Below are 26,971 nucleotides of genomic sequence, written 5' to 3'. Positions count from 1 at the left end.
ATCCTACATATAAAATTTACAACCCAAAATCCTCAGGGGTCAGCTCTTATTGGCAATAAAAGTCATGTTTGGTGCTCAGGCAGATACTGGGAGCACTCTCTCTCTGTTTTGCCAGACTTTTAAAGTAGCAAATTAAGTAACACTGGCAAGACCAGCCATTATCCACTCTGACTGTAATAAAAGTGTCACAATGCCCACGAGCTCTACTGGTGATTGGGACAGAGATGCTTTAATGCAATACAAACCATGGAAATATTGTGAACTAAAACCATTACAGCACTTCCCCATAGCACTGCACTCCAGAGGGTTACATTTGCATCCAAGTTGCAAAGAAAGAGAGAAAGAAGAATGAACTACAATGATGGTTGCCTCACATCTAATACCTTTAGTATCACTTTTCCTCTGAGGTACAGAATTATAAGTGTTACTAAAATGAATTGTAATTATTACGGACATATGATTGTTTTAATGATAGGTTAGATTTTTGATCTTTCCTATAGACTTCAACACTATTTTAATAGTGTTAGGCAAATTTAATGGAGCATTAACTTTTGCTGAACAAAAATGAAAAAAAAAGAGATTAAAATAAGAAACTTTATGGTTTCAGAGTTTTTAAATAAGAACCCAAAATTACACTGAAAAATAAAAAAGCATCCCCTAGAGAAAAGAGAACATGTCTTCCTTTAGAAAAATCAGTTTAAGAAGTTTCTATATGACTATAATAGAAGACAGAAATGCTTCTCTTCATGTAGCTATTATTCTGCAAGTGTAACACATCCATACTGTTATTTTCTTCACTGAAAATAACCCCTCACTGACGAGGTGCAGCATCACTCTTCAGCACCGCAGCTGCACTTCTCCCACTGTGACAGATGTTTCCTGCTAGATTTGTTTCCTGCAAAGTTTCACTTGACTTTTGAGGGCAAAAGCATTATCATAGAATCTTCCTGGCATTATGACTCTTCGCAAAAAACGAAGTGCATAAAACTCCTACATTTATACAACACAGGACTTGTTCTAAAAATACACTGTTGTTTTCAATAATAATCTACTTCAAAGTACTGAATAAAGTGCAGTGCCACCAGAGAAGAGGGTAAGTGCTACTGTTCCTCTGTCATCACCTAAGTTCTCTTAAAACTTAAACTTGAAGACAGTGGGACGCAAAGGATCAGATGCAAATTTTTATGGACTATCAAATACACTAGGCAATGGAAATTTCTCCACAAATGGCTTCAGGATGGAGTCAGACAACATTTTTACAATCAGGAATTTATTTGCCAAATGTGCGGTTTCAACCGGCTCACATCTACCCATGCAAATCATCTCGATCTCCAAGTGCTGGGTCAGGAGAATTCTTTGGTGAGCCATGAAACCAATTTTCTCAGGGATGTGAGTCCCTAGGGCGGCGCAGGCCCCGCGCCTGGCAGGGCGGGCAGGCCGAGCTGCCCGCGCCGCTCCCAGCGCCGTGCCCGGCCCGGGCAGGCCGCTCGCCAGCGCGGCCCTGCCAAGCACAACACCCCGCGCTGGGCCCGGCAGCCGGCCCGGGCTGCCTCTCGGAGCAATCGGATCGAACACAAACCCGCCTTCTGTTCCTCGGCAATTCTGCTGCAAACCTGGCCGCTAAGCTCAGGACATCGGGGGGGACTCAAGGCAGGCAGGAAGGCATTGTGTGAGAGCAGGCACGCTGCGCATCGCGGCCAAACTTTAGCCATGCTACTTGGGAGCTGCCGCCCTAATCTTCCATCATCGGAGCATTCAGCCAGGGTTCTGAGACTGGAATTTAAATCCACAGAGTCACTGTTAGCAGGAAGCTTGTGAAAAATGCCCATTTTATGATTGGCTTTTCGTAAATATTAAAATGAATATTATATGTGTTGTGTTAGAAAGTAATGCTGTATGAATTCTCTCAAGTAGTGTGTTAAATATAGTTTTAGGTTATAAAAAAATGTTAAAACAGAAATTATGCTATGTAAGATACTTTTTTAAAGAAAGGACTTGCAGCGAGATTGCAGCCACAGGACACCTGAATCTTTCAGAAAAAAAGCATTTATTGCCCTCTTATCAGAAGAAACGAACTTCTTCCCGCCTCGAAGGCGCTGTTAGGATTCAGAGGAAGAAGCTGAGGATGACCAGACAGAATCCTGTGTTTGAATGGAATTTATGCATCATGTATGAAGTGTATGAATATGCAACAGGCTATTGTATTTAAGGGTTAATCCTCTGTTAACAGGTGTCCTTTTTCAGCCCTTGCTGCCCAGAAAAAGGCACCCTGAAGCCTGTAACTCATTGTCTCTATGTCTCATATTGTCCTAATTCAAATTATTCAAATTATTATTACTCTAATTGTATTACTATTTTAATAACTATTTTACTACTATTAAACTTTTAAAATTTAAAACACAAGTGATTGGCGTTTTTCACAAAACCTTTTAACAATGATTCAGTTAGGTTTGTGACACAGGAGGATTTAATTTTTTTTCCCAGACATCTAACCAAAAAATCACTTATTTGGACACTCTAATAGAGGAATGCAATTATTTGTGAGATTTGCCATGCACCAAGAATTTTTATTCTAGTTCTTCTCAGAAATAAATAACTTCACAACTTTTCCCCAAATACAGAAAAAACACATCCTGGGGGCTAACATCTACCATTACTACAGCAATTACAGCAGTTTAGAGAAATGACTGACATATGACATTGATTTAGTTCAAGTTTTTAAAAGACCATTTTGTAGCTGTTAACTCCATTTAAGCATCTTTAGTGTGAAAGCTAACATTGCCAACACTCTGAGGGTCTGGAGTTGATCATGAGTTGGTCATGAACTATTATATATATAGGTTTGGCTTTCTAAGGCATCTTTTCAGCTTCATTATCTCCAGTATTTGCATATGCTTGATATTTGCATTGAAAAAATCTGGCCCAGTGACAAGACTATCACTGATGTCTATACTGATAATGTATGAGCTTTAACAGAATACAGCTTTTGTGCCTAGACCGAGAGCCCTATAAAACTCACTTAAAAAAAGTAGCCTCTGAGACATCAAATTAGAAATCAAGGACTCAAAGAAGTAGCTGCATTACTGGTTGGTTCCTTTATGTTGACACATTATAATGTGAGCCTTAGAAGTAGCAGTAAAAGGGATGGACTCAGTTTTGCCAGTGAAGCACTGCCCCATTAAATAAAATGCATAATTTTAACATGAGAAATCACCATGTAGAGTTTGTGTGGGTGCATGCTGAAGATACATAGAAGGAGGTGGGTGGAAGGAAGGAGTTATACTTAATTTGAGATACTAATTTCCTTAACAAATTTAGTTTTTACTGCCTGATTTCAAAATAATAAATTTTATACGAAGAGAAGTACCAGAACAGATCACAGAAGCATTTAGTTTGAATGTCTACATATTGCAGGGTATTGGTCACCACATAAGTACTGCATTAAGCTAAACTCTTGACTTAGAGGAAAGTAGTTCATCCCCCAGGAGAATGAATGGTGATGCACATGGAGGATACCATGGTAACCCTGATGCCCAAGGACTCTGCAATAGCAGAGAATGTACAGATCAAGTTTAGAAAGTTGTATACATATTTAAAGCTCCTATCCTACGAAAATCTGTAATGAAGTTTAACCATGCTCGATCAACTATAAAATGCCTGTACTATTTGTAGGTGTAATTCTGTCTGAAGCATCTTTTCTTATTTCCAACACAGTCTCTTATTTTTCTAGTAAATGTGCAATAAGCTGTATTTCAAATTGTACTCTTATCCTACAGAGCATTTTCATTTACTGCAGGCTATAAGCACATCATTTTCTCAATTTTATGTATTTTTAAAAAATGAAAGACAAGGAATAAATATGGCAATATTAGTGTAATATCACACATGGTTGTCATCACAACCATACACTATTGCAACAGAAAGGCCTCCTGACATAAAATCACTGCTAGATTTTTCCATGTATTGATCAATTCCCTGATCAGAAAAACAGCTGTAAAAAAGCACAGTTGTTTTAGTGCAACTGTCAAAAGCTGATACTGGGGATAAGTACCAACTGAAATTATCATAAGAGAGTCCCTGCTGTGATCTGCACTATTTTTCTTAGAGCTGTAAGAGGAATCAAAACAACTGAACGATCATAATACACAAGCAAGAATCTGTGCTACACTGGATATAACTTCAGCCTTACAGTTACTGAATTTTCAGTATCTTTAAGCAGAAAAGCAGAGGTTGCAGTTTTTTAGTAAACTGTGTCAAATTTACACTTTAGCAGCAATGAACAAACTAGTAAGACAAACGCAAACATCAACTTGCAGTATTTTCATACCTACCGAGCCCCTTTATAAAGCCGATCACGCTGGATTTTCTCCAACATGCTACTGTAATATCCATGAGCCTGTGAATACCTGAAATGTTCCACTCCTTCAGTTAGAAAAGTTAGAATCCTTTTCTAACTAAAATAGAAAAATAAATTAGTTGTTTCATAATCCTGTTTCACACTTCCTCACTGCTTGTGAGGAAGACATTTCCTTCGGTTTCTTGTTATTGTTTCTCAATAGACAAATGCTGAAGACCTGCAATGTCTGAGCTAGAGCAGGCCTGCAGATCAGCTCAGCCTTTCCATAACCAAAGGGGTAATTTTTAGCTTCAGCATATGATGATGACCACTCACAGAGTGGCTGCACGTCTATATTTATCCATGAGTACATACTATGCTGACAGATTAGTGAAACTACTTCAGGCACTCCAAGAACATGAGGCAGGATAATGGAGTACGACAAAAACAAACCACACATATCAAACACATGTATTATCATACAATCCAAGCTGAAAGCAATTAGTATAGAAATGCAAAGCACAGTGACAACACAGGATGGGTTTTGTTTTGTAACTAAAGTCTTTTGGCCAAAAGTACATACAGTCTAAATTCCTTTCAATAAAGCCAACCCAGTATCTCTTCTTTTCCCATGCCAAGAATCAGTGAGAAACCACATATCCTTAAGAATAATGGTACATCTGCTGCAGTAACTCTTGAGAAAATTTGCTTTGTTTTAGAATGGCAATTATAATATTAAAAAGAAAACACATTATTTAATAAAGCACGAAGAATTTAATTTACAAGGATATGGTCAACGTGCCACAAAAGGTAGCTTTTTCAGCTTTTGAAGGAAAATGTTCCCAATTAATTAAAGCTTGATAGACAGAGAATTAAAAAAAGGAAACTTTTGCTGAAAGAAACAAATTAAAGGTCTACCAGATTCATTTTTAACTTGGTGAAATAAACTGTAAGATTCCCAGGGAAAATGTTGTTCCAGTCTATTAGCAAGATGTACTAATAGCACAAATAGCACGATTTTAATGTAAGCATTATTTTCATAATTAATTTGCATGCGTTCAGTTCTGGGCCCCTCAGTTTAGGAAGGAGATTGAGATTCTTGAACGTGTCCACAGGAGGAAAACAAGGCTGGTGAACTTGGAATACAAGCCCTGCTGAAGGAGCTGGGGGTGTTTAGCCTGGAGAAAAGGAGACTCAGAGGTGACTGTATCACTCTAGAGCTACCTGAAAGGCGGCCGTAGTCAGGTGGAGGTTGTACCTATTCTCCCAGACAACAAATCAGAGAACAAGAGGACACAGTCTGAAGCTGCACCAAGGGGAATATAGGTTGGATGTTAGAAAGAAATTCTTCACTGAAAGAGTGACTGGGCAATGGAATTGTTGGCCCAGGGAGGTGCTGGAGTCACCGTCCCCAGAGGTGTTTAAAAAAGGACTGGACGTGGCATTTAGTGCCATGGTTTAGCTGATGAGGAGGTGTTAGGTCACAGGTTGGATTAGATGATCTTAAAGGCCTTTTCCAACCTAGTTAATTCTGTGACCCTGTGAAATCTCAGTAAACATGTATTTGAAAACTCCAGACTCTAAAGACTGCCTAAAACTGTTCAGGCAACTATTGGAGAAGACAATCAGTCATTTTGTGCATCTGTCTTGACACAACAACATGACATAAAACTATCCCAACTCATCCTGACTTTCAAAAGCCTATTTAATCCAAATACAGGATTCTTTAGGAAAAGCTTCTTTGGTTGACCAATTAGATAGATGGCCTGCAATGCACCAAAGATAAACTTAAACAATTACATGCAAAACAAAAGTCTGGAAATCCTTATGCCAGAGGAAATACTATCTAGTCTAGAAGATAAAATAGAGAAGAGACAGTAGGGTCAGTGGGCAAAAGTACAACAGAAGTTCAAGATTCTGGAGCGAAGCAGTTCATTTAGAAAACAAGTCTAAAGGGAACAGATTTGGGAGGATATTCAATAAAGTGTTGAGATGACCTCAGCTCTCCAAAATGGGTATCTTCAAATATTTGATTATTCTGATTATTCGGAAACTAAAAGGGAGAAAAGGCTAATTTATACATTTCAGATTCCTTACTTTCTTTAAAGAGACATGTCTCGGGAGATTAAGTTGTGTAAATTGGCATGGGGAAGAGAAAGGAAGAAGATATCTTCCATGATAAAGGCACTCCAGGACTTAGTTACCAATTTACCCAAGATAAGACCAATATTTTAAATTATTTCTGTCTGAATACTTAGTGAAAAAATGTTGTTGCCAGGTTTAGATAAATTTATTCCACTCTTTTCACAGTACTTGTGGAGCTAGAAAAGACAGTTCCAAATCCTGTAGACTTGGTTTGGCAAATCTTGTCCAAACTTCCTATTCATTTTACCATAATAGGAAAATACAAATTTCATGTGAAATCAAGGAACAGCAAGGACAGAAAACAGGAGACAAATTAACTAGTACATTCACTAAGGAGTGGCAGAATTGCCAATAAAGTGTAACTTTTGTGTAATCCAACTACTTTACCCAAAGAAAAGGAGGCTTGAACATTCTGTGTGTGCGTGTGTATGCACATACTTTCAATTCTTGAATTTATTTTCAGCATCTTATAAAAAAACAAGCCTAAAACAGACCATGTGGTATTCTTAGTGAGACTGAGGATTCTGGGACATAAGGCTAATTTCTTGCTACAAACTCATTCAGCCCTCCCCTTAACCCAAGGGTGGCCAATGATTAGCAGAACGGAGCCTAAGAACATAGGTATTTTTTTAACAATCAGATCCAATCCTCTGCAGGATAGAAACAAAACCTAGAAATAAATATATGGTCACTCAGTAGGCCTTATGGATGCTGAAACAGCACTTGTGGGGAATGCTCTTCTCTGCACATCTACAAAGAGTTCATATGTTCATTCCACTCAGAGATGTCTATGAAGCAGCCATTTTCTGTGATGCACCCCACCAGAAAATAATCAGTTTAATACAAGTATCTTTGCTCTAACTCAGGGAAACATTAGAACAGCCCTTACATGTCTGTAACATATAGACAGGTCTTATTTGAGATTGATGTGGTGAAATGCCTGTTAACTTCGAAGCCAAAGGTTCTTGTTTAACATTGAGCCCTGGAAAGAATAAAACTGTTTGTTTGGCTTTATTAGCCAACTAGCAATCTTCTGGCCCTCACATCCCAGGTGATGGCAGAAAAGTGTTAAGCTTTGTTATCCTCAGAGGAGTACTGCAATTCTCTGCAAAAGAGGGGTAATTGATGTGAGAGCCTGTAGATGAAAGCAGTGAGTGGAACATATTTTCTCCCCTTGCATATGCAGAGGATTCAAGAATGATAACTGCCAAAACAAATAAACAAACAGGAAATCCTGTCATATGTGTCCATCGACTTTTTAAAGGCCTTTTCACTGACTTGGCTAAGCATCCTGTAAGACAGACTTTCCCTCTCTCTTTCTCCTAACTGACAGGTCAGGGGTTGAGCAGCATACAAGTGTTCCCTAGGTTCTTATCTCAGATCCTTGCAAGCCATGTGAGTGAGGCAGGAAAGCATTTCTCCTTCCCTCTCATTCTCTTTGCTCACTTACCTATTTTTCTGCTCCTTTTCCATTACTTTCTTGTTTACACATACCACTGTGCTGAAGATAAGTGGGAATATATGCACATAACATAAAGATTTTAATTGCACCAATTCTAGAAATTGCTTGGTTTTTTATGAGATTAAAGACTGAAAGTGCTAAATGACATGGAAAATCTTGTGGAAAATCTACAATTTTCACATTTGAGTGTTTTATTTAGGAGTGACTTCTCACTAAAGGAATTATCTTTGTTGCCTCTGATGCGTTCCAAATCAAACCAAAATACTTCTCAGTTTCTGTGTTTTATATGGTAATGACATGCTGCCTCTTTGCAGGCTAACTTGAGATTAACAATATACTTCCAAAAGATTTCAAAATCTTAGTATCTTTTCTACATAACTTCACAAGGGTTTTTTTTACCTTTCCAGTTATTCCAAAAGAAAAAACTCCAAAAAAGGATGAAAAGATATTTTCAGAAGAGTAATTGTTGGGTTTTTTCCTAAAAAAATTAAAGCAGAGACAAGGTTTATTTCTGAAATGATATCAGGATTTGTTTTGGGCTCAAATAGAGCTTAAAAATAATTTGATTTTGAATAAAGACATTCATACTCTTCTTTTACACTTTTTTCAGGTACTAGGGCAAAAAGGCTAAGCTCCTCTTTGGTTTTGTTGGATCAGAAAATAGGTTCCTATAAGATTTTTAGACAGACATTTTGTTGCATTTGCTTTCCTTTTCAGAGACAGGGAGATGAACATATTCCTGTAATTTTGTGGTTGATGGGTGTTAGCAGAAGAATTATTTTTAGGGAATTTGGAAAAGGGCCGAGGAAGTACAAGGCTAAAAGAGTCCAAAAGAGAAGGAATGGTTACTTCCAGAAGAGGGACTGACTAGCAAGCAGGGAGGATGTGACCGGTATCTTCCTTCCCTAATGTGCTGATTTTGGATGGGGTAGAGTTAATTTTCTCCACAGTAGTTGGTGTGGGGCTGTGTTATGGATTTGTGCTGGAAACAGCATTGATAACCCAGGGATTTTCCAGTTACTGCTGAGCAGGGCTTACACAGAGCCAAAGGGCTTCACTGCTTCTCAGACCAGCAAGTGGTCTGGGGTGCACGTGGAGCTGGGAAGGGACACGGTGGGGACAGCTGACCCCAGCTCACCAAGGGGACATCCCAGACCACGTGGTGCCATGCTCAGTGTATAAATCTGGGGGAAAAGGAGGAAGGGGGTTCATTAAGAGTTACAGTATCTTTATTCCCAAGCTACTGTAAGCTGTAATGGAGAGCCAGCTTTCCTGGGGACGGCTGAACACCTACCTGCCTGCACACAGGAGTGACCAAGTGGCCTTGTGGTGCTTAGTTGCCAGCTGGGTTTAAACCATGACATCTATACATTTTCTCTTTGGGACAATATACTTTTTCTTTTCTACTTAAATGTTCTGCAATACAACTGTAAGTCTGGATAAGATGGAATTTTGAACATATATTTAAACTGCTTATTTTTTAAGAGAGAGACATTAAATGCTTGCATCTCAGTCCTATTCCAATTTCAACAGCTACCTCAGATGTCAGAACTGGAACTGTCCCTGAATTTTTGCTGTCTGTTTGTTCACACTTGCTCTTCCAAACTATTGACATGTTGGATCATGCTGTTAAAACCTCCTTTCACTGGAATGGAAACAGCATATTGCTGGATGATGTGGATGATGTGTCTTCTGTGCAATGTACACATATGTATGAAAACCTGAGTGTGTTGTGATGCACTTGCACAAACAAGCAATACTTTATTACCAATGTATAAAAAGAAACAGCTTCTGGTTCTCCTGACATAACACTGTTCAACCAACTAAGAGTTGGTTTTGTACAGCTTTGTTTATTTCATGCCATATTATAGATGTCATGTCTAGTTATGTTTCAAAGTGTGGTACTACAGAGGAAAATCTTTAAAACTGTACTTGCTTTCTTGCTTTCTGGTGCACTTGATCTATTATATGGGTGCCTTTTAGGGAAAGTTATAAATTTAGCCACCTACCATCCAAATATCAAACTTAATCTAGCTATCCAGGCTCTGGGAAAATTGAGACCGACATTTCTAGGTGATCCATCAAATCCTTCTTAGATTCTTATCTTAAGATAGAATAAATAACTTTCTAGAGGTGCCTAAAACTCATTCAGTGATTACTGAAAGAGAACTGACAACAAAGATACCCAAACTTATTAGTGATGACTCTCACTCTTAAATCTGTAGACTCTTCAAGAGCACCTTGTATGGATTAAACTGCATTGTGGTGCATTTTAGCTGTTGCTGGCTCAAATTCTTGGCCTTGCTTATGTGGGTGGAAAATGGCTCAACACCAGCAGTAAACCAAGCCACAAGCTGGATCTGTGGACTGGCAAGTGAAACTATCACAAACCAAGAAGACTTTCACGAAATTTTGTAAAGCTTTCTGTGATGACACCACAGGAGGGATTTCCCTGAATAAAGACTAACATGAGAAAGACATCAATTCATGTTTCCTCTACAGTGGAACACACAAAGTAACATCTACACAAAGAAAAATGAAGGAAAAAATTTTGCAGCCAAAATCTGGATTAATATTCATTATCAATCCCCAACACTATGTCTGATTGAATCACTAATGTCATTACTTAATACTGACAGCAGCAGCAGCACACTCATAACATTGTCTATCTTCCATATTCAATGCTATCTGGCCTCTGCTTACAGACATCTTTTCTTAGCCACAGACCATTATGATGCTATTGTACCTACTAACCCTTTATTACATTACATTAACAATTCTTTGAAAGTGGGTTCATTTGTTTCTCAGCCACTAACCTAAATGCAAATGTTTGCTGCTTTGGTAGGCTGTGGCTCCAGGATATAAATACTTTTTGTGGTGTCTGAAATACAAGATAATGTATTTTACCATCTACACGAGCTCAGTGAAGGTTTCTGAAAGTTTGGCTTGAGTGCAGCTGTCCACTGAGAAACTTTCACTTGAACAGGTAAGTGGAGTGCATGGAATTTAGCTGCTGTCCAAGGGACCTTCTGCATGACCAGTCAGCTGCAAATACCCAATACAACATGGACAGGACATTGCTCTCATGCTGATCAGTGGGCCATGACAGAAAAATCCTTCCATGCATTGAAATATCTAAATGTGTTGAAATGTCAGAAATATGTTGCTAAATTTGGAGAGGAACAGGCACCTACAGAAATGAACTCTGTGTAATTTAATTATGAAAATAAAGAAAGAATCCTAGGGTTCACAATGGATGTTTCAAATAAACAGCTTAAACCCTGCAAAAACAGAGCAATTCATTAGAAAAACCAAAGAGCCTAATCAAATCTGAAAATAATAAAAACATGCTTTTTATAGTATATTCAAAGGGAAATTCAGTATTCCTGAGGGTTAGGATAAAACTAATGTTGTATCAGATTTTCTCAAGTGTCAGCAAGGGCAATCCAGGCAACCACGGCAGAGCTGGCCTGATATTCATCCTGGAGTGGCGGCTTTTGATTAATAAAGAAGCAAAGTATGATAATACAATGCCATAATCATAGGTTCATGGAAAGCAAATTTTATTAAATTAACCACATCTTTTTATGAGATTATAAATTTGGTTAGCAAGGCTGAAAGGGTAGTCTTGCATTTTTGCTTGGCTATTGGACTGGTATTTTACCAAACTGTAAAATCTACATTCACAACCAATATAGATTAAAAGATAGGTAACATCTATGAATTAAAGAAGAATCATACTGTAATGAATGTACTTCTAGTGGAGGTACAGAGACCAGTTCTTGGTTCTGTATTATTTATCATTACTGGTAATGACATGAAAGAAAAACTTTTCTACAAAGTTTACAGGCAAAACACCAATTAAGGGTTACAGACAAAATAGCAGAAAAAGGCCCTTCTACTCTGTTTGAATAGCATTTGAAACATTAATGCAAGCAAATAATACATGAGATACTAATTCTAACCTATGGGAGATTGCATAGCCAGAAACCAGGCCACACAGACAGAAGGCAGCTTTCTCTTCCTGGGAAACACTGATGATGAAAAAAGGCCTGAGACCAGGATGACTAATGTGCTGGAAACAGGCTGCTATTCTTGTGACCTGAAGAGCTATGGAGAGCCTTTTCAAGCAGTATGTAAAAAAGCAAAAGCAGGAAGCCCTACTGCTTCATTGTCAGTGGCTCTGCAGCTGGATGCTCAGTACTGTTCTGGTATCTGCAGCTTGAGAAAAGACACTGGAGATCTAGGGAACATTTGGGAAAGGTGAGAAATAACCCATGACTGCAAAAGTTGCCTTGAAGTTCAGTTTAATTTGATCATGAAAAAGTTATACCATCATATCTAAGGGCAGAAATTTGCACTTATTGCTTCTTCAATGGCACCTGCTTGCAAAAGGTATTCCCTGGAACCTCTTATCTCCAAACACCTTTTTTAGACAGCCCAGGCACTCAGGCACATCCAAAATGTGATTCATTACAATAAACATGTCTAAAGCAGCTCATCTTAACTGTACCCCTGTACCTCTTCACTGGTTATCCGGAAAATCAGGCTTGATTGTGTAAGATGCAAAATATGCCTGGCTAAGGATGCCTGAAAGTTGGGTGAGATAACTTCCATGCCCATTAAGCAGGAATATCAGGAATAGAAATTTGCTAAGAGACAGATTTTTGTCCAGAAACATCCAATGTCTAGAATTTTCAAGTAGACAAATGCATTAAAGAAGTTAAACATAAAGGAAGGAAAATTAACTGTCAGAATGCTATTAAGTCTGGTGCTGATTATTCCATTACTGGGAATTTTAAATTAAGATTTTTTTTTTCAAGATGTGCTTTGTCTCAAACAGAAATTAATTCAGAGAAGCCATAAAGCCTGTTCTATGTGCAGCACAGATTGGATGACACAATGTTTTTTCTGGTTGTATAATTTATGACTTGTTGAATATATTAGTAGAAAACATAGTTCTGAGAACAATCTCTCATTGGCAAAGCTAGGATACAGATATTGTAAGAAGGATTCTTACAACAATATCTCTAATCATGATAATACCAAGAAGCAGAAGTCTGAATTCCTATTAGTACTTGATATCAAGTATCAGTACTTGATTTCTCTTTGTACATCCAGGTACAAATAGCAATCGTATAATCAGAGTATCAAAGTTGTGGCTCCTAAAGGGGCACAAGAGCTCAGAAGAAAAACACACATTTCTAGCACTAAGCAAACAGGCCTGAACTGCTCTGTTAGAAACCTCTGATTCTCACTGCAGAAAGACATTAAAACCAGAAGAATACTGACCTCAAGATGCACAAATGGTTTTGCTATAGGTATGTAATCAGAGAGCTCAAAGTGAAGAGTACAGGCAATTTTGCCAACACTCTTCCATGACCTGTGATCTTACCATAAATTCCATTAGTTACAACAACAAGATGTTGTTAGGGGACACAGCCTTACATCAAAAACAATGACAAGCTATATTAGCATAATGGGTTATTATTCCCAGATCCATGTGATCAGTACTCCATGGCAACCCAATGATAATGAATGCCTTTGTCAGGAAGAAAACATGTACAAAACTATACAAAGCATGAACCTCAGGCACCTGAAATGGTACAGAAGGCTGGTAACATATTAAGAATTTAAACACCAGCATTGACATTTCTTTCCGTATATACAAAGGAATTTTCCCCATGTTGTCAGCCAATCATTGCCTTTGTGGGGACATGGCACATCCATGACACTTCTGCTAAGGGCGGGCTTACCAATTAGGAAGCTGAATGCTTAAATCAGCCTGTGGAACAGAAACCATAAAAACTTACCCAAATGATAAATCACTTGAATAAATCTGGGTAAAATTTGCTGGTCAATTTACTGGGTAAAGCATGATCTCAGAACAGGATCCACAACAGCCAACACTGCCTTAGATATATCCCCACAGCAGCCTCTCACATTGTTGGGCCACTTCAAATGTTCAAAGCAGAACAGAGAAACAGCTCCTCTCCTTTTCAGTTTGGCTGTAATTGCTTATGTAACAGCTTAATGGCTAAAAAATTCACCCAGAATGTGATAGTTTGGGGTTAAATGCTTAATTAAACTTCAAGGTTTTGAAATATCACCTTTGACCTTTAAAATAATTTCATCTAGAATAACTAATACAGTAATTTTAAAATTACGTTTGGAGTGGTTTTGTTTTGTTTTGTTTTATTGAACTCAATCTAGTTCCAATTCCACTGATGTAAAAAATTTAAATACTCTCTAGTTTCCCATGAAGCCCTTAGGACAATATTCAGCTTTCTGAAAATGCTATTCAGTATATCTTACTTAAATTATGAGTGCAGATACTTATTACATTTTCAGGACACCATGCCAGTTCTTCTACAGTTTACAGAAAATCATAGCTATCATTTGAATCCAAAATGCATATGACTGCATGATTCAAAACAGAAAAAAGAAACTGAAAAAGATTGCCATTGAGCACACTGATCACTTGTGTATGATGACATTTAATGTTCACTGGTCACTTGTGTTTAGGAAGTTTAATGACTGAAGACCATTTTCTGTATTAATGAGAAAGACACAATTTGTTATTTATATTTACACATGCACAGTAATGTAGAGATTTGGACCTTCTAGGCACATGTTTAGAGCTCTGCTCATTATAAAGCAGACAAACACATCCAACCCAATAAATGTAAACAATACCAACTTGACATGTCTTTTCTGGATTTAATATTATAAAAATGAAAAAAATTTAACAAAAAGTCATGCCCCAAGGATATTATCATAATACAAATGGAATTTTTAAAATGCATGACATGTCAGGCTTTAGGGAAGTTTACCAATTTGGTTGAAATTTGTAAAGTAAGTGTGCTAGCTGTGCAAGAGGTTCTGAAAATTATGCGCCTCTTTGTACTTAATTGAGAAAAATGCTTGATTAAAGTCAGTGGTAGCAAGTTTGAAAAACCTTGCTCATTACCTTGCAGGGATAGATTCTTTAATGCAACTAGGAAATTACTGCCGAAATTAGTAACAGAATTTATGGTGATCTAGAAACAATGGTATTAATATTAGGCAGATAGTCCTTCTAATTATCTATTAATATCAAAGCACATTATTAATTCAAATAAATATCTAACTTGACAGCAGTGTGATGCTTCCATTTTACTCCTTAAAGGACTACTGCTTGTCCTCAAATAAATGAAAAACGCTTACTTGTAAATGCCATTCTCAGAGCTCCACTGTAGCAGTAAGTCACCTGAAATTCTCACTTTGGGCAAAACAGAGCTGGGAATTAGCCCAGGAGCAGCTATGCATATACATGGACCTTCTGTCACTGCAGCTGCAGTGAGAAATCCTGTTTCTCCCCTTCCAGTGAAGAGCTGGCCCTCACACTGCAGTTTAAGGATGTAGCCGTCTCGTTTTTTCATGTTTTAAAAACTATGTGTATCTTAAAAGACATTTGCAGATTCACATGGTAAAGAAGTTTCCAGGTTTTTACTCTAAATAATCCCTTATTTCACTTGATTTTTTTTTCTCCTTCTCATTACTAATACTTATATACTTCAATGTGTCTACATATACCTAAATGTCACAACATGCTATTTATCTTCTTTCAAAGCCCTGATGAGATAAAGTAAAGCCGAGAGTCCATCCCTACACAACTGCGTAGCTCAATCTAATGTGATAACAAACCATCCACAAGGATACTTTTAATATCTACAGTGCCTCATGCCAGTTTTTAACACATTGCTTATAAAACTGTTATGCTTGAATGTATGCTGAGTAACACTCAAACATTCCCTAATGCCCAATCACACAGTTTGTTTCTTCATTCAGCTGAGAATTGTCAAAAGTGCCCAGATCTGTCTGACACCCTCCCCTTGGAGATGCTACTGCAGACTAGTTTTTATTATAAGGTTAGACATTACCTCCTGTACTGGAGAAGTCCATTAGGAAGTTACCTGCTACTGTATTACAAGAAATAATAAATGGAATAATAAGCTGAGAGGACATTTCTTTGTACATCTGTGTGCTTTCCACTGTGCTGCATTACCTCATCGGACCCAGGCTTTCAGAAGTGAGATAATAGAGAGGATGTATGATTAATCTGATGCCAAATGAACCAACTGTTGACCCAGTTACCTTAACAGCATGCACTAGGCACTTGCTGTTCTCCTCACCTGATAACATTTAACACTTTATGTCCACCTGAGCACTGAGGTGAAGCATGGTATACCCTGTATGCTGGAAGGATGTGCTATAAAGCAAGGATGTAGGATGGAAATCAGTTCTCATGCACTGCATTCTGCTCTTGGGAGGGGATTTCTCTGTCTATCACCTCCCCATCTCCCCAGCTGCTCCCTTCTTACTCCATCCCTACAATCTGCTGTCTCCTCATGGCTGCGTCTTCCTCACTTCAGGCTCCCTATTCCAGTTCCAGACTCCCATGAACTGTTCTCCCATCTAAACATTGCTCATCTCACCCTTCCAGCCCTCTTAATTCCATCCTATTCCTCCTCCCATCCCTATCCCTTCACCCACCCCACTCCAGCATCCCCTTGGTTCCATCTCATACCAGGCACTCTCAATTTCCACTCCTACCATCTAGGAATTATCAGTTCCTCTACTTCTGATTCCTGCCCCATGACCCCTCTGCCCCTTCTCCTTTCATTCCCACAGGCTCTTTGCTGGGCTTTTATTGCAGATTCACCCCCTTGTGTCCTCACTTTCTTTGTGCAGTCACTGTACAGAGGCAGTTGGCTGTAAGGTCTCTGTCCCCCACCCATTCCCAACAAGATAATTTTTAACATGTACAAACAACAGGGTTTATTTGGCATTTTCTCATTATTGGAGCAGGTAGAACCATTTCAGCAGAAAATTCTAAAATTCACCTTCAGGGACATTAAGTTTAGAAGTGCTTCAGCCCAAACTGCAGAGCTCAGGAAAAGAGGGGATTTACATTAAAAAAGTAGGCAGAGCAATATAAACACAATCACTAATTTTGTTTAATTTTTAAAAAATAATATTCCAACCTCTTTGTTATCAGTTTTTAAAAGTTCATGAAAACAATAATTCAAATTATTTCAGTCATTTCAGTTGCTGTGGAGGTCTGCAGGTTTCTGTAACACTCACTTCTACCTGTCCTATCCCTTACTGCTTGAATATGTGACAGACAAATGAGTAAAAACAATCAACATTTTTAACTTCACATTCCCTTTGAAAATATTTTAATCTTCCATTACATATTTCTTAAAGATTCACCAGGGACACACTGAGACTTTGCTGAATTTACTACAAACCCTGATGACTTCTGTATTTCAAAAAGTGATACATTTCAACTTCTGATTCACAGAAAATCAGAAATTCTCTTGATCAAACTCTCATCCCAGTAAAGAATACATACACTGTTCTGTCCCATTTTCCTGCCTATGAACAATAGAACAAAAATCAAAATAACCACATAGCTTTGGTTCAGATGGCACACAGATAAAGGGTGGGGTGAGCTTATTTGTTTCAAACATCTGCCTTTATAGAAAAAGAAATACATCTAAGTAATTTTCTCCTCATTTAAGACATCAGTAGCAATAAATATGCATGCTGTGGAATTTTAAAACAATCCAATGACATTTCCATATGAAAATTACTACTTACTGTCAATTAAAAATCTCATTATATATATTAACTGGCTAAGTCATGATTTACATGTCACTTGGCTAACAAGAGAGTGAAGGAAAAAAGGTTCTTCCAGTACAAAAATAGAAGACAGGGCTTCATTTCCAGATCTAACACAGGACACATGTTTCTCAGTTAATTTCTCTGTTTTGATTTGCCCAGGAATAGCAATAAAGCAATCCTTCATATTCAGGTAATAATGCTGGAAAAATTTCAATCTGTAAAGCTTCCAGATGGGAAGCACTGTATGAATATTATTATAATGGAGACCATTGCAACCAAGTTATTTGCAGTGGTTTCCCTGCACTTTCCCTGAATTAATGAATGTCAATTTGCATCTGGTGAATGTAGTTTAAAATAGGCAACAAGGAGTTTTGTGTGCAATCCTCTCAGAGGTGTGACTGAAGCTGGTTTCACAGCTGGGGTATTTATGAAGGCTGCCAGAGAAAGGATTTCCCAGCATCTAAGAAGGCAGGAGGCTAATGCAGCCATTTTTCAACATCTGAGATTCCCTCTTCACTGTCAAACAGCCTCAATTTGCAAATTCATAGAAACATAAGCATCTTTAAGAATTATACCCTGCTCAGAATTGTTCTGAATGTGGTTAACCTGTCCAAAAAAAGGCAGGCAGGCAGACAGACTGAATAGTTTTGCTTCCACAGGAAAGCTATCTAAAACAATTCCAGTTACCAGGGAATGACTACTTTCAGCACTTGGTATCTCAGTAATGTGCAAAGAATAAACCTTATTATGAAAACACACAACAATGCATTGCTGTAAGTATATGTAGAAACCCGCCCTGCAAACTTCTCAAGGGAGAACTTCAACAGGAACTCTATCCAGATAGCCTTCTGACTAAAAATCCAAATTACTCCATGCATTTAAAAGCATTCATAAATAATAATCAGAAATGCAGTAAGAAAGGTAATTCTGTATATTGTATTCAACAAAACTTGTTCAAGGAAAACAGTATCAAAACAAACCGATTTAGAAATTGACATCCTTCAAAGTTTAATTTGAGACTCTTCAAAGTTACAGAGAGAGAGGAGATAGACTGAGATCAGGAAAAATTGTTACCATAATGACCACCCAATTATGGGAGAATTCCTTCGAACCAGGATCTGTCAGACTTCTGTGAGTCTGACAGATGAGCCACGTACTAGTTAAGAATTCAAGGGAATTCATTAGTCTCCCAAAGTCTAGCTTTTAAAAATAAAACTAAAACCACCTGCAACTTCATGATTATAAATAAAATCAAAATCTGATGCATTCTCTCGATCATCTCTTGTCTGATACTAATCCATCTAACGTCTTCACATTTTGGCCGTACACAAACTGTGATTTCTCACCCCCTCATTGACTAGTGAAAAACCACAGCAGTCTCTCAACTCGTAGGCATTAGCACTACATGTGATGACTGCAAATTTCTGAAACAATAGAAAGTATCCAGGATAAAGACTGTACAGCATGTCTCTCAAAACGGCCTCCCTTTTTTTTTTTTTAATGTGTGAAACTTCTCTCCTAAGGTTCCAATCACCTAATTAAGCTCTTTATCAGCAATGTATTCCCCTAGAGAAACATGATACTGTCACCATAGTGATCCCACAGTATTTACAAAACAGCACTCGGATTTCTCTTCAAACCAATGTCCTGAAAAAAGCCCCAAAATCTCTCTTCTGAGACATGACAGAGATGAATCTCTTAGGCACCTCTAATATCAGTTGTGTCAGATCTTATATTATGCACAAACATCAATATTTTGGGGAGCGTCTCTATATTTGTGATCTCTCATTCACGCAGGTAAGGAAGCAAGTGGATTCAGCAACTAAGTGAAACTACTGCTACTTGGCTGCGAGCAAATTAGGAAGTCAGTGTTTCTCAGATGTGTTTGATTCAGTGGCTTGTTTTAGCAAGCTCTGCTGTCTGCCGTGAAAAGAAAAACTCTCCATCCCTCAGTTTTGAATGTGACTATAATTGGCAATATATAGAAGACCATAAATATGTAAGGAATTGCCAGGCTTCTCTGTAGTTCCTGTGAAGAAGACAGTCTGGGCTTCTGAACTCTGACCTTGAATGAGGTCCACATTCCTCCCTTTGAGACGTGCCATATCAAGGGGAACTCCAGGACCTGGCAGACAGAGGCCAGAGAGACCATCTTGCTCTTCAAGAAAGAGGCAGAAGTGCCGCTCAGTACTTCGATCCACCATCACTAAATTCCCTGCCGCATTCAGTGATGGGTCCACATTGCCCTTGTTCAGTCTTTTACCACTAAGGAAGCAAGAGTAACTCTCCTTCTTGACTTTGATATTCCTTGCAAGGCCCACCTCCAGTTGCATTTTGAATTTCCAAACACTGTCCCTGCATGCTCAGGCAATGACTATAAATTCCTTCTTTGCAGCCAAATCACAATTCTGCCTCAGATATATCATCTTTTTCAGAGTGGAGCTCAGCCAAGAGGTCCCTGATAAGCCAAGCCAGTCGCCTCATACTCCTGCTTGCTTCCTTTCTCATCCATTCTTGTTCTTGGAAGATGCTGACCTCAAAGACCTGTCAGCTTTCCTAAGTTTCTTTGCCTTTTAGAGCTGTCCTTCATGAGATCCCCACTATAGTTTCTGAAATCTCAAAAACTGAAATCTACTCTCCTTAAGTCCAGGGTCTCTACACAGCCACCCTTTCCCTACTCTCCTCAGGATTTGGATCTTCAGTCATGTCTTCCATGTTAATGGGTAACAGACCCAGTTGCACTTCACCAATTTGGTATATTGCAATTCAAGAAGTTACTTCCAACATTTTCAAGAAATCTTGACTGCTTGCAACCTACTATTTTGCACTTGCAGCAGACATCAGGAAGTTCAAGTCTCTCATGTGAACCAACAACAACAATTCATGAACTTCCTCAAGTTGTTCAAAGTTGTTTCTACACTTCCTCACCCTGATCAATGCCCTGTAACATATTCCCACCATCACCCTGTAACACTCCAAGTCATCTGTTCTAATCCTGACCCACAAACTCTCCAGCACACTGTCACACACCCAGCACACTTCCATCCCACAGAAGAGCTCCAGATCCGTAAGGAGTTCCTTCACAAAGGCAGCAACTTCCACTCCCTATTTCCGTGCAGGTCCTCAAGAGCTTCTAAGGATCCATCCATCACGGCATTCCAACAGTGTGAGCTGTTGGCACCCAGCTTGCTGCTGGTGTGACATTGTAACTTGTGACTGCATGTAGCACTTGGCTTCTTCCTTAGTGTTTTCCAGAATGCATGAATTTGTATATATACATTTAACGTATGCATACAACATATAAAAGACTGTCTCTCCACTCTGTTCTACAGTTTAATATGTTTCTCTTATTCTCTTTGCCCTATATCCTTTGCTTTCCACTCCTGTTCACTGTCACCTAACTGAACTATGGGTCATAATCCCCCTCCACTGGCACCCGTAGTTTCCAGCTGTCAGCAGGATGATGAGCCAGTCAGCAGATGTTTTCTACTGCTTTGTCAAACTAGTGAATATCCTTCTATTTGCATTCTTAAAAATATAAACCATTCAAGAACTTAAAATATCTTCCTGATAGAGCTATTGCCAAGTTTGAACATTATGTTTACTATTCCTTTTAGCTAGATGCAATAGACAAAGGATTCAGAAGAAAGAAAATTTGAGGAGAAGCAATTTTATTTCCGTGAACAATTGATTCTAATCTAGTTTAGGTAACTGCAGTGACTGAAAAATTACTGACTTACAAATAACTCAGCTACTTATCTCTGTGAAATTATTCTGCACTCCAAATTTATCACGGAAACAATGGCAACAACTTCACTGCTGATGCTCTGAAAAGAGGGATGCAAAAGCTAGATTTGTCTCCCTCCTGGAGAAGGAGCTATTATTTATAAGCAGGCATAGGTACAGGAGTCACCATTTAAAGTATATATGATTTACCATACAGTTCCAGCAGCCTAATAGCAGGAATCAGCCAAAACTGCCTCCCACTCCTAGTAGTGTACCCTCATCCCCTTTCTCATGCTGACACCAGCATCCACACCATTTTAGAAAGTTTAGCTTTCAGGATACTAACTCTGTGGGTAATGAGGGTGGCAGAGAAGGGGTAGGAGAATGGCGAGAGGAGTAAGACACTGGGATAAGACTGTCCCTCCCAGTCACAGCTACTGCAATGCCCTATGTGCCATTCAGGAATTCAGTCTCTAGGGCTACCAACTCACAGCGAGGGTCTGTAGTTTCTGACTGTTTAGAAACTTAGGAATGAAAACAGAAAATAAAGTTGGACAAGCACGTGCCACTGTAATTCTCCACTGTAGGTGTAGAGCCTGCTTCCTACTGACTCCAAGTCAATACACAGAAAAGAGTTAAGCTACTAATGCAATGAGTGTATCAAAAGTGGAGAAAATAGAAAAGGATTGTTAAGTAGCAATTTAATATAACATATTAATATAACAACTTATATTCACCAGTATTACATTTTAAACACTATTGTACATTTTATACTCCTAAGGTATCCTGTTTATCACTTTCCTGATACCTATATATACTCCATTTTTCATAATTATAGTTTTTATATTTATATAGACATATAAAAATAAAAGGTACCACAGCTTATTCAGTGGTATGTTATACGAATAGAGGAAACATAAGAATTGTTAGTTCTTTTCCTGATCCTTTTGAATAACAACTAGCAATACTAGAAAAACCAAGATGCTGGTATTTTGATAACAAGGATATCACAAATTAATCACTCATAGTGAATACATATAGTATAACAGAATAGTTTTGTTTTCACCACAAGTAAAATAATTAGAGCCTTCATGGAATATCTACCAGTAACTAACAAAGCCTAGTTTCCAGGTCATCTAATATTTTGGTGTTTTGAAGTTTTACCAGAAAAACTTATGCACTATATTGCAGTCAAAGCATTTGTAGATTTTTACTGCAGCAATTCAAACTTTTTAATGACAAGGAAACTCATTCTACAAATCAACTGGATCTTGCAATAAAGCATTTATGATTTTCTCATCCTTTTTTCCCTCCAAGTATAGTAGAAACGCTTCTGGAATGTCCTCAATAGAGTAGCAAACATCAAAATAAAAAGAAATCATTTTTAAAAGAGTTCTCATGTTTCCAAGGTAGTAAAACTTTCACTTTCCCTTACTTCTGAGAAGAACCATGTCAAAATGCAAGTTCTAAAATGGGTCAGAACACGAAGAGCCTAAACATTGTGGTTTGCTACCTTTCCCTTTGGATCAAACCAAATACAAAGAGAGTTCCTGGGCGATAACAGTCACCATTATCAAGCAAGACACTTTACTGCTGACAGTCACAGACTACTTAGAGCTGAAGAATCCACTATGTACCCTCCCTTCAGGCTCAATGGACAGAGCAATCAATCCCCTTCACCTAGCACAACAGCTTGAATTAGTGGCATCCCTTGTTCCAGGCAGACTCAGCTGCCAAGACACAGCAGATGCTAAACCTTCGTGCCCAGGGCTCCCCAGAGGCAGCGGCAGTGCAAGGACCAGCTCTCTGCAGGTGAGTCAGGGTGACACCTCTGGAGCCAGCAGGACACACGGGTCCCAGCTTCTCCATCTGCTCACTGCAGCCACTGGCCCTGTCCCTTCCCCAGCTGCTTCAGGCAAGAACTGCTCCTCTCCATGCAGGGTGAGCCTGCAGCACATCAGCTTCTGGAATCAGGTTATTTGGGCCTGCAAGAGTATGGATGCCAGAGCAAGAGAGGGGGGAAGGTTCTCCTTGTTCAGTGAATGTGTTTGCCTAAGTGGGCAGTAGAAAACAGGAAGGAGCCTCTTCCCTTGATTGGTATCTTGCTATAAATCTCTAAGTCTGATAGCATGGTGTGCTCAGAGTATTCAGCCTTAAACAGGCTGTGTTTGACGGTAGAAAAGGGAACCTACCAAAATAGCTGTTATCACACTTATGCACATTAAAATCTTACTAGACGATCAAAGAAATGCATCACAGGCTTGGACATAACAAAGACTTTCAGTTAAGAAAGTGTCTGTGCCTTTCCCTTTTCTCTTGCTCATCGACACAGGACTTCATGAACATTCCTGTAAAAAAGGCTGAGTTTTATCAGCCTTGTGCATTACATTCATTTAATGAAATGTTCCTTACTGATTTCTTTTCCTGACATGGTAGGAACATATCTTAAGAGAAGGACAGAACATGGCTGACCATGTGGCAGCTAGCAACCCCCCAGGTTTCACATCATCCACTGGGAAGTCTCTGCTGCCTGATGCTCTTTTGACCACAGATCCTGTTTGGATGCCAGCCCTGTGTTCAGCTCGGTGTGTGACCAGCAAGCTGTGGAGGAGCCAGAGATCCTGCTGGGAGCACTGTGGGATGTGAGCTGATGTGGGTGTCTGGGTGGTCCCAGGCCTGGGCTGTCCCTGATGTCACCAGCACTTGTAAAGAAGAAGGAGCTTTTGACAGCTGCCACGGGACTGGGCACACAGGGCACAGAGAAGGAGCACACGGCGCAGCAGGAGGACTGAGCAGAGGGCTTTGGACAGCACAGAGGGCAAGAGGATGATGGCGTGAGGATTTTGATGTGGATGTTGGCTGCTGTGGAAGAAGGCAAAGAAGTCTGGCCGTGGAAAAGAGACCTGAAGTCCTGATATTAGAAAAGTCCTTATGCTGAGTCTGCATTAAACACAAGTCTGCAGAAAACCCCCTTTCTATTCAGAGGTAGATAAACAAGCATTGCAATCCTCAAAATCAGGCCCTGCAGATAACTCTGTTCTATGAGAAGTGCCAAATATAATATTCCCTATGCAGAATATGCAATTTCATTTTGTTACACAGAAAGAAACCTTAAAACCTATCTCTAGTAACTGTGAGACAAAGAAATGCAGCTTCCACAAGCCCACAAGGCTTGTGAGAGCACGAGTGAGCCATCTACCTGTGCCATTTAGATCCTTCTGCAGAATCCTTTCCTCCAATAAACTTAATTGCTGATCAGATCTAGGAACTGCAAAAGGCAGAATTTATTATAGATTTTTCTGCAGTTTATAATGATGGTACTTTAGGTTCTTGTAGCTAGATTTCTAAATTTCTGTTCAGATTTGTTTTTAAACTGTGACTTTCAAAAAGACATTTGGAAATTAAATTCAGAATAAATCTATCTCATTCATTCAAAAAAGTAAAAAAAAAATTAAGGAAAGATCAGGTTTCAAATTCCTAACATTTGTATTAATGTATTATGCCTTGAATAAATTACAAATGTTTATTTATAAAATGCATTTTGCACTATTTCCACAACAAATCTGAAGACTCTTGATTGTTCCAGTTTTGGTAAGCCCTATTTTATTCTTGTTAGCTTATTGACCTCAATGGGCCAAGTAAGTACCACTCATCTTGTGCTGACTTAGCTATTTTAGCAGTACTTTCAAAAAAGAAGTAATGCAAATGATTAATGCAGTTGTTGACTAATGCGGCACTGATGAAAAACGCTCAAATATTTAAGAAAATATAAGAACAAATGAGATGGGTAAAAAGGCCCCTTAGATTATTCTTATTTTCCAACCAGAGAACCCCCCGTTCTGATTCCATCTCCAACACAATGCAGGAATATTTTCCAGACAGCACGACATGCACAGTACCTTATGGACACATGCAGAGCAAAAGTCTGTCTTGGGAACTGCACAAAGGAGTATTTTGAGATCTCTCAGTTTGATGGGATGGTTTGAAGGCCAGACTGTGACTTAGCTTTTTTTATCCCCCAGGAAGAAGGGTGCAGGCTCTCTGAGAACACCCCAGAGACTGTATCACACTGTGCTATCCTGACTGCAACAGTTAAAGTGAATTAACCCCACGGTCCATAAATTACCTGCCTCCTCAGCTGGGTGATGAACATGCAAATGCAAGCAGCATGCTTGGTGAACACTTCAGCGAGTGCTGTGTGACACTGAACTGAAATCCTGCCTGGCATGTCAAGAAGGCTAGTTTGTTAAACTCCTTAGATAGCAAAATCAGGGGAAAGTGTCATTCCAAGTAGAATAACTGAGTATATTTCATGGTATGGGCAACAGACATGGATGGCAATCTGCTAGAAAATGCTAATGTTCTGTGTAAGCCAAAACACAAATCAATGGAAAGATCTGGTTTTGGTGGGACTAAAAAGCCTGGGAAGGATAAATGCTGTTTAAACTGATGTTTCGAAGTGCCAGTTTGCAGAAACATACATGGACAGCACCTCTGCATTGTTAACACTGCAGCAAAATATATACTGTAGGAAACAAAGTTTTTTTTTTTTTTTTTTAAACTGTAGGTTTGACCTCTGGCTGCTATGTAAATGGCACATCATAATTCATGGCTTACTTCTGCTCTTGGGTGTGCAGACACAGCACCTATTCTCAGAAAAACATGCTCCCATGCATGCATGTGCAGGCTTCCCAGCAGTTTCTCAAGCAAGGGAAGTGTTTTCCTCTGCTCCACCCATCACATAGCAGAGCTGAAGAAAGCCCTAGTTTTTTGTTTTTTTTTTAACTCCCTACTGTCTTCTTATCAAATAGTTTGTTTTTCAGCTAGAAAGGACACATTCAGATTCATGAACATACCAGATTTATGAACATACCCTTCCAGTACAAAAGCAAAAAACCTCCAATTGACAACAAGTTTAAGGCAACCTGGGTTCATTTACTCTATTTCCTCCTACTGTTTCTTCAGATACAGTACAAGGGGTGTTTATTCACTAAAAGAATGTCAGAAATATCTATTATTCATATAGATATACTGTTTCCATTTCCCTAAACTAGAACTTCGGGACTTCTAATTTCAGACTAGAAATACCTTTTCTATATTGAAATACTTAGTGTGTACTTCAAGAAAAAGGAAAAAGAAAAAAACAACACTTTAATTCTATAATGTAGTTGGTTTTATATTCTTAAGTGCTGGTTTTACTTCAAGTTACAGTAGGCTATTACAAAATTAATGCCATAACTGATTTGATTTCTGCACCATAAAACGCCTTGTTTTTCTTCTGTCATAAGCTGTGCCTAACTTGTTATAAAATATGTGCTGTCACAATACACACTTATGTTCTCAGTATTAGATTAATATTAGTCCAAGAAGGTAACTGAATCATAAAATTCTCTCCTAGTCCTTGTGGGATCACTCATTTGAATGAATATGCACTAAATATTTTTGTAGGAGGGCAGATAAGCAATGCTGTTTAGGTAATACTATTATTCCCTGGTGGCTTCACACTTGTGGTAGAAAAACAGATTCAAACAAGCACTACAGTGTTACTGAGGTTACAAATGACCTGGAAAAATACAGTTTCTATGGATATCATTTAATGAATACAAGACTTGCATGTCACACATCTAACATAG

At 38.7% G+C, this 26,971-nt stretch overlaps 1 protein-coding gene across 9 annotated transcripts in view; it reads right to left on the bottom strand.

Annotated features, from left to right (window-relative positions):
• FRY (FRY microtubule binding protein) overlaps nt 1-26,971 on the bottom strand; it is a 224,250-nt gene that overhangs the window by 129,978 nt on the left and 67,301 nt on the right. Inside the window, exon 1 of one of the 9 annotated variants that reach the window (XM_063149125.1) lies at nt 4,332-4,593. The exons of the other annotated variants lie outside the window; for them this stretch is intronic. Within the exon in view, the coding sequence (XP_063005195.1) occupies nt 4,332-4,392 (61 nt within the window). The 5' untranslated portion in view covers nt 4,393-4,593. Of the gene's footprint in view, nt 1-4,331; nt 4,594-26,971 lie in introns of those variants that run through there. 9 annotated transcript variants of the gene reach the window in all.

The sequence above is a fragment of the Melospiza melodia genome, chromosome 2 (genome assembly GCF_035770615.1).
Source record: "Melospiza melodia melodia isolate bMelMel2 chromosome 2, bMelMel2.pri, whole genome shotgun sequence".
In the NCBI taxonomy this organism is placed as follows: Eukaryota; Metazoa; Chordata; class Aves; order Passeriformes; family Passerellidae; genus Melospiza; species Melospiza melodia.
The sequence above is the reverse complement of the archived record's forward strand: the minus strand, read 5'-3'. Positions and strand labels throughout refer to the sequence as shown.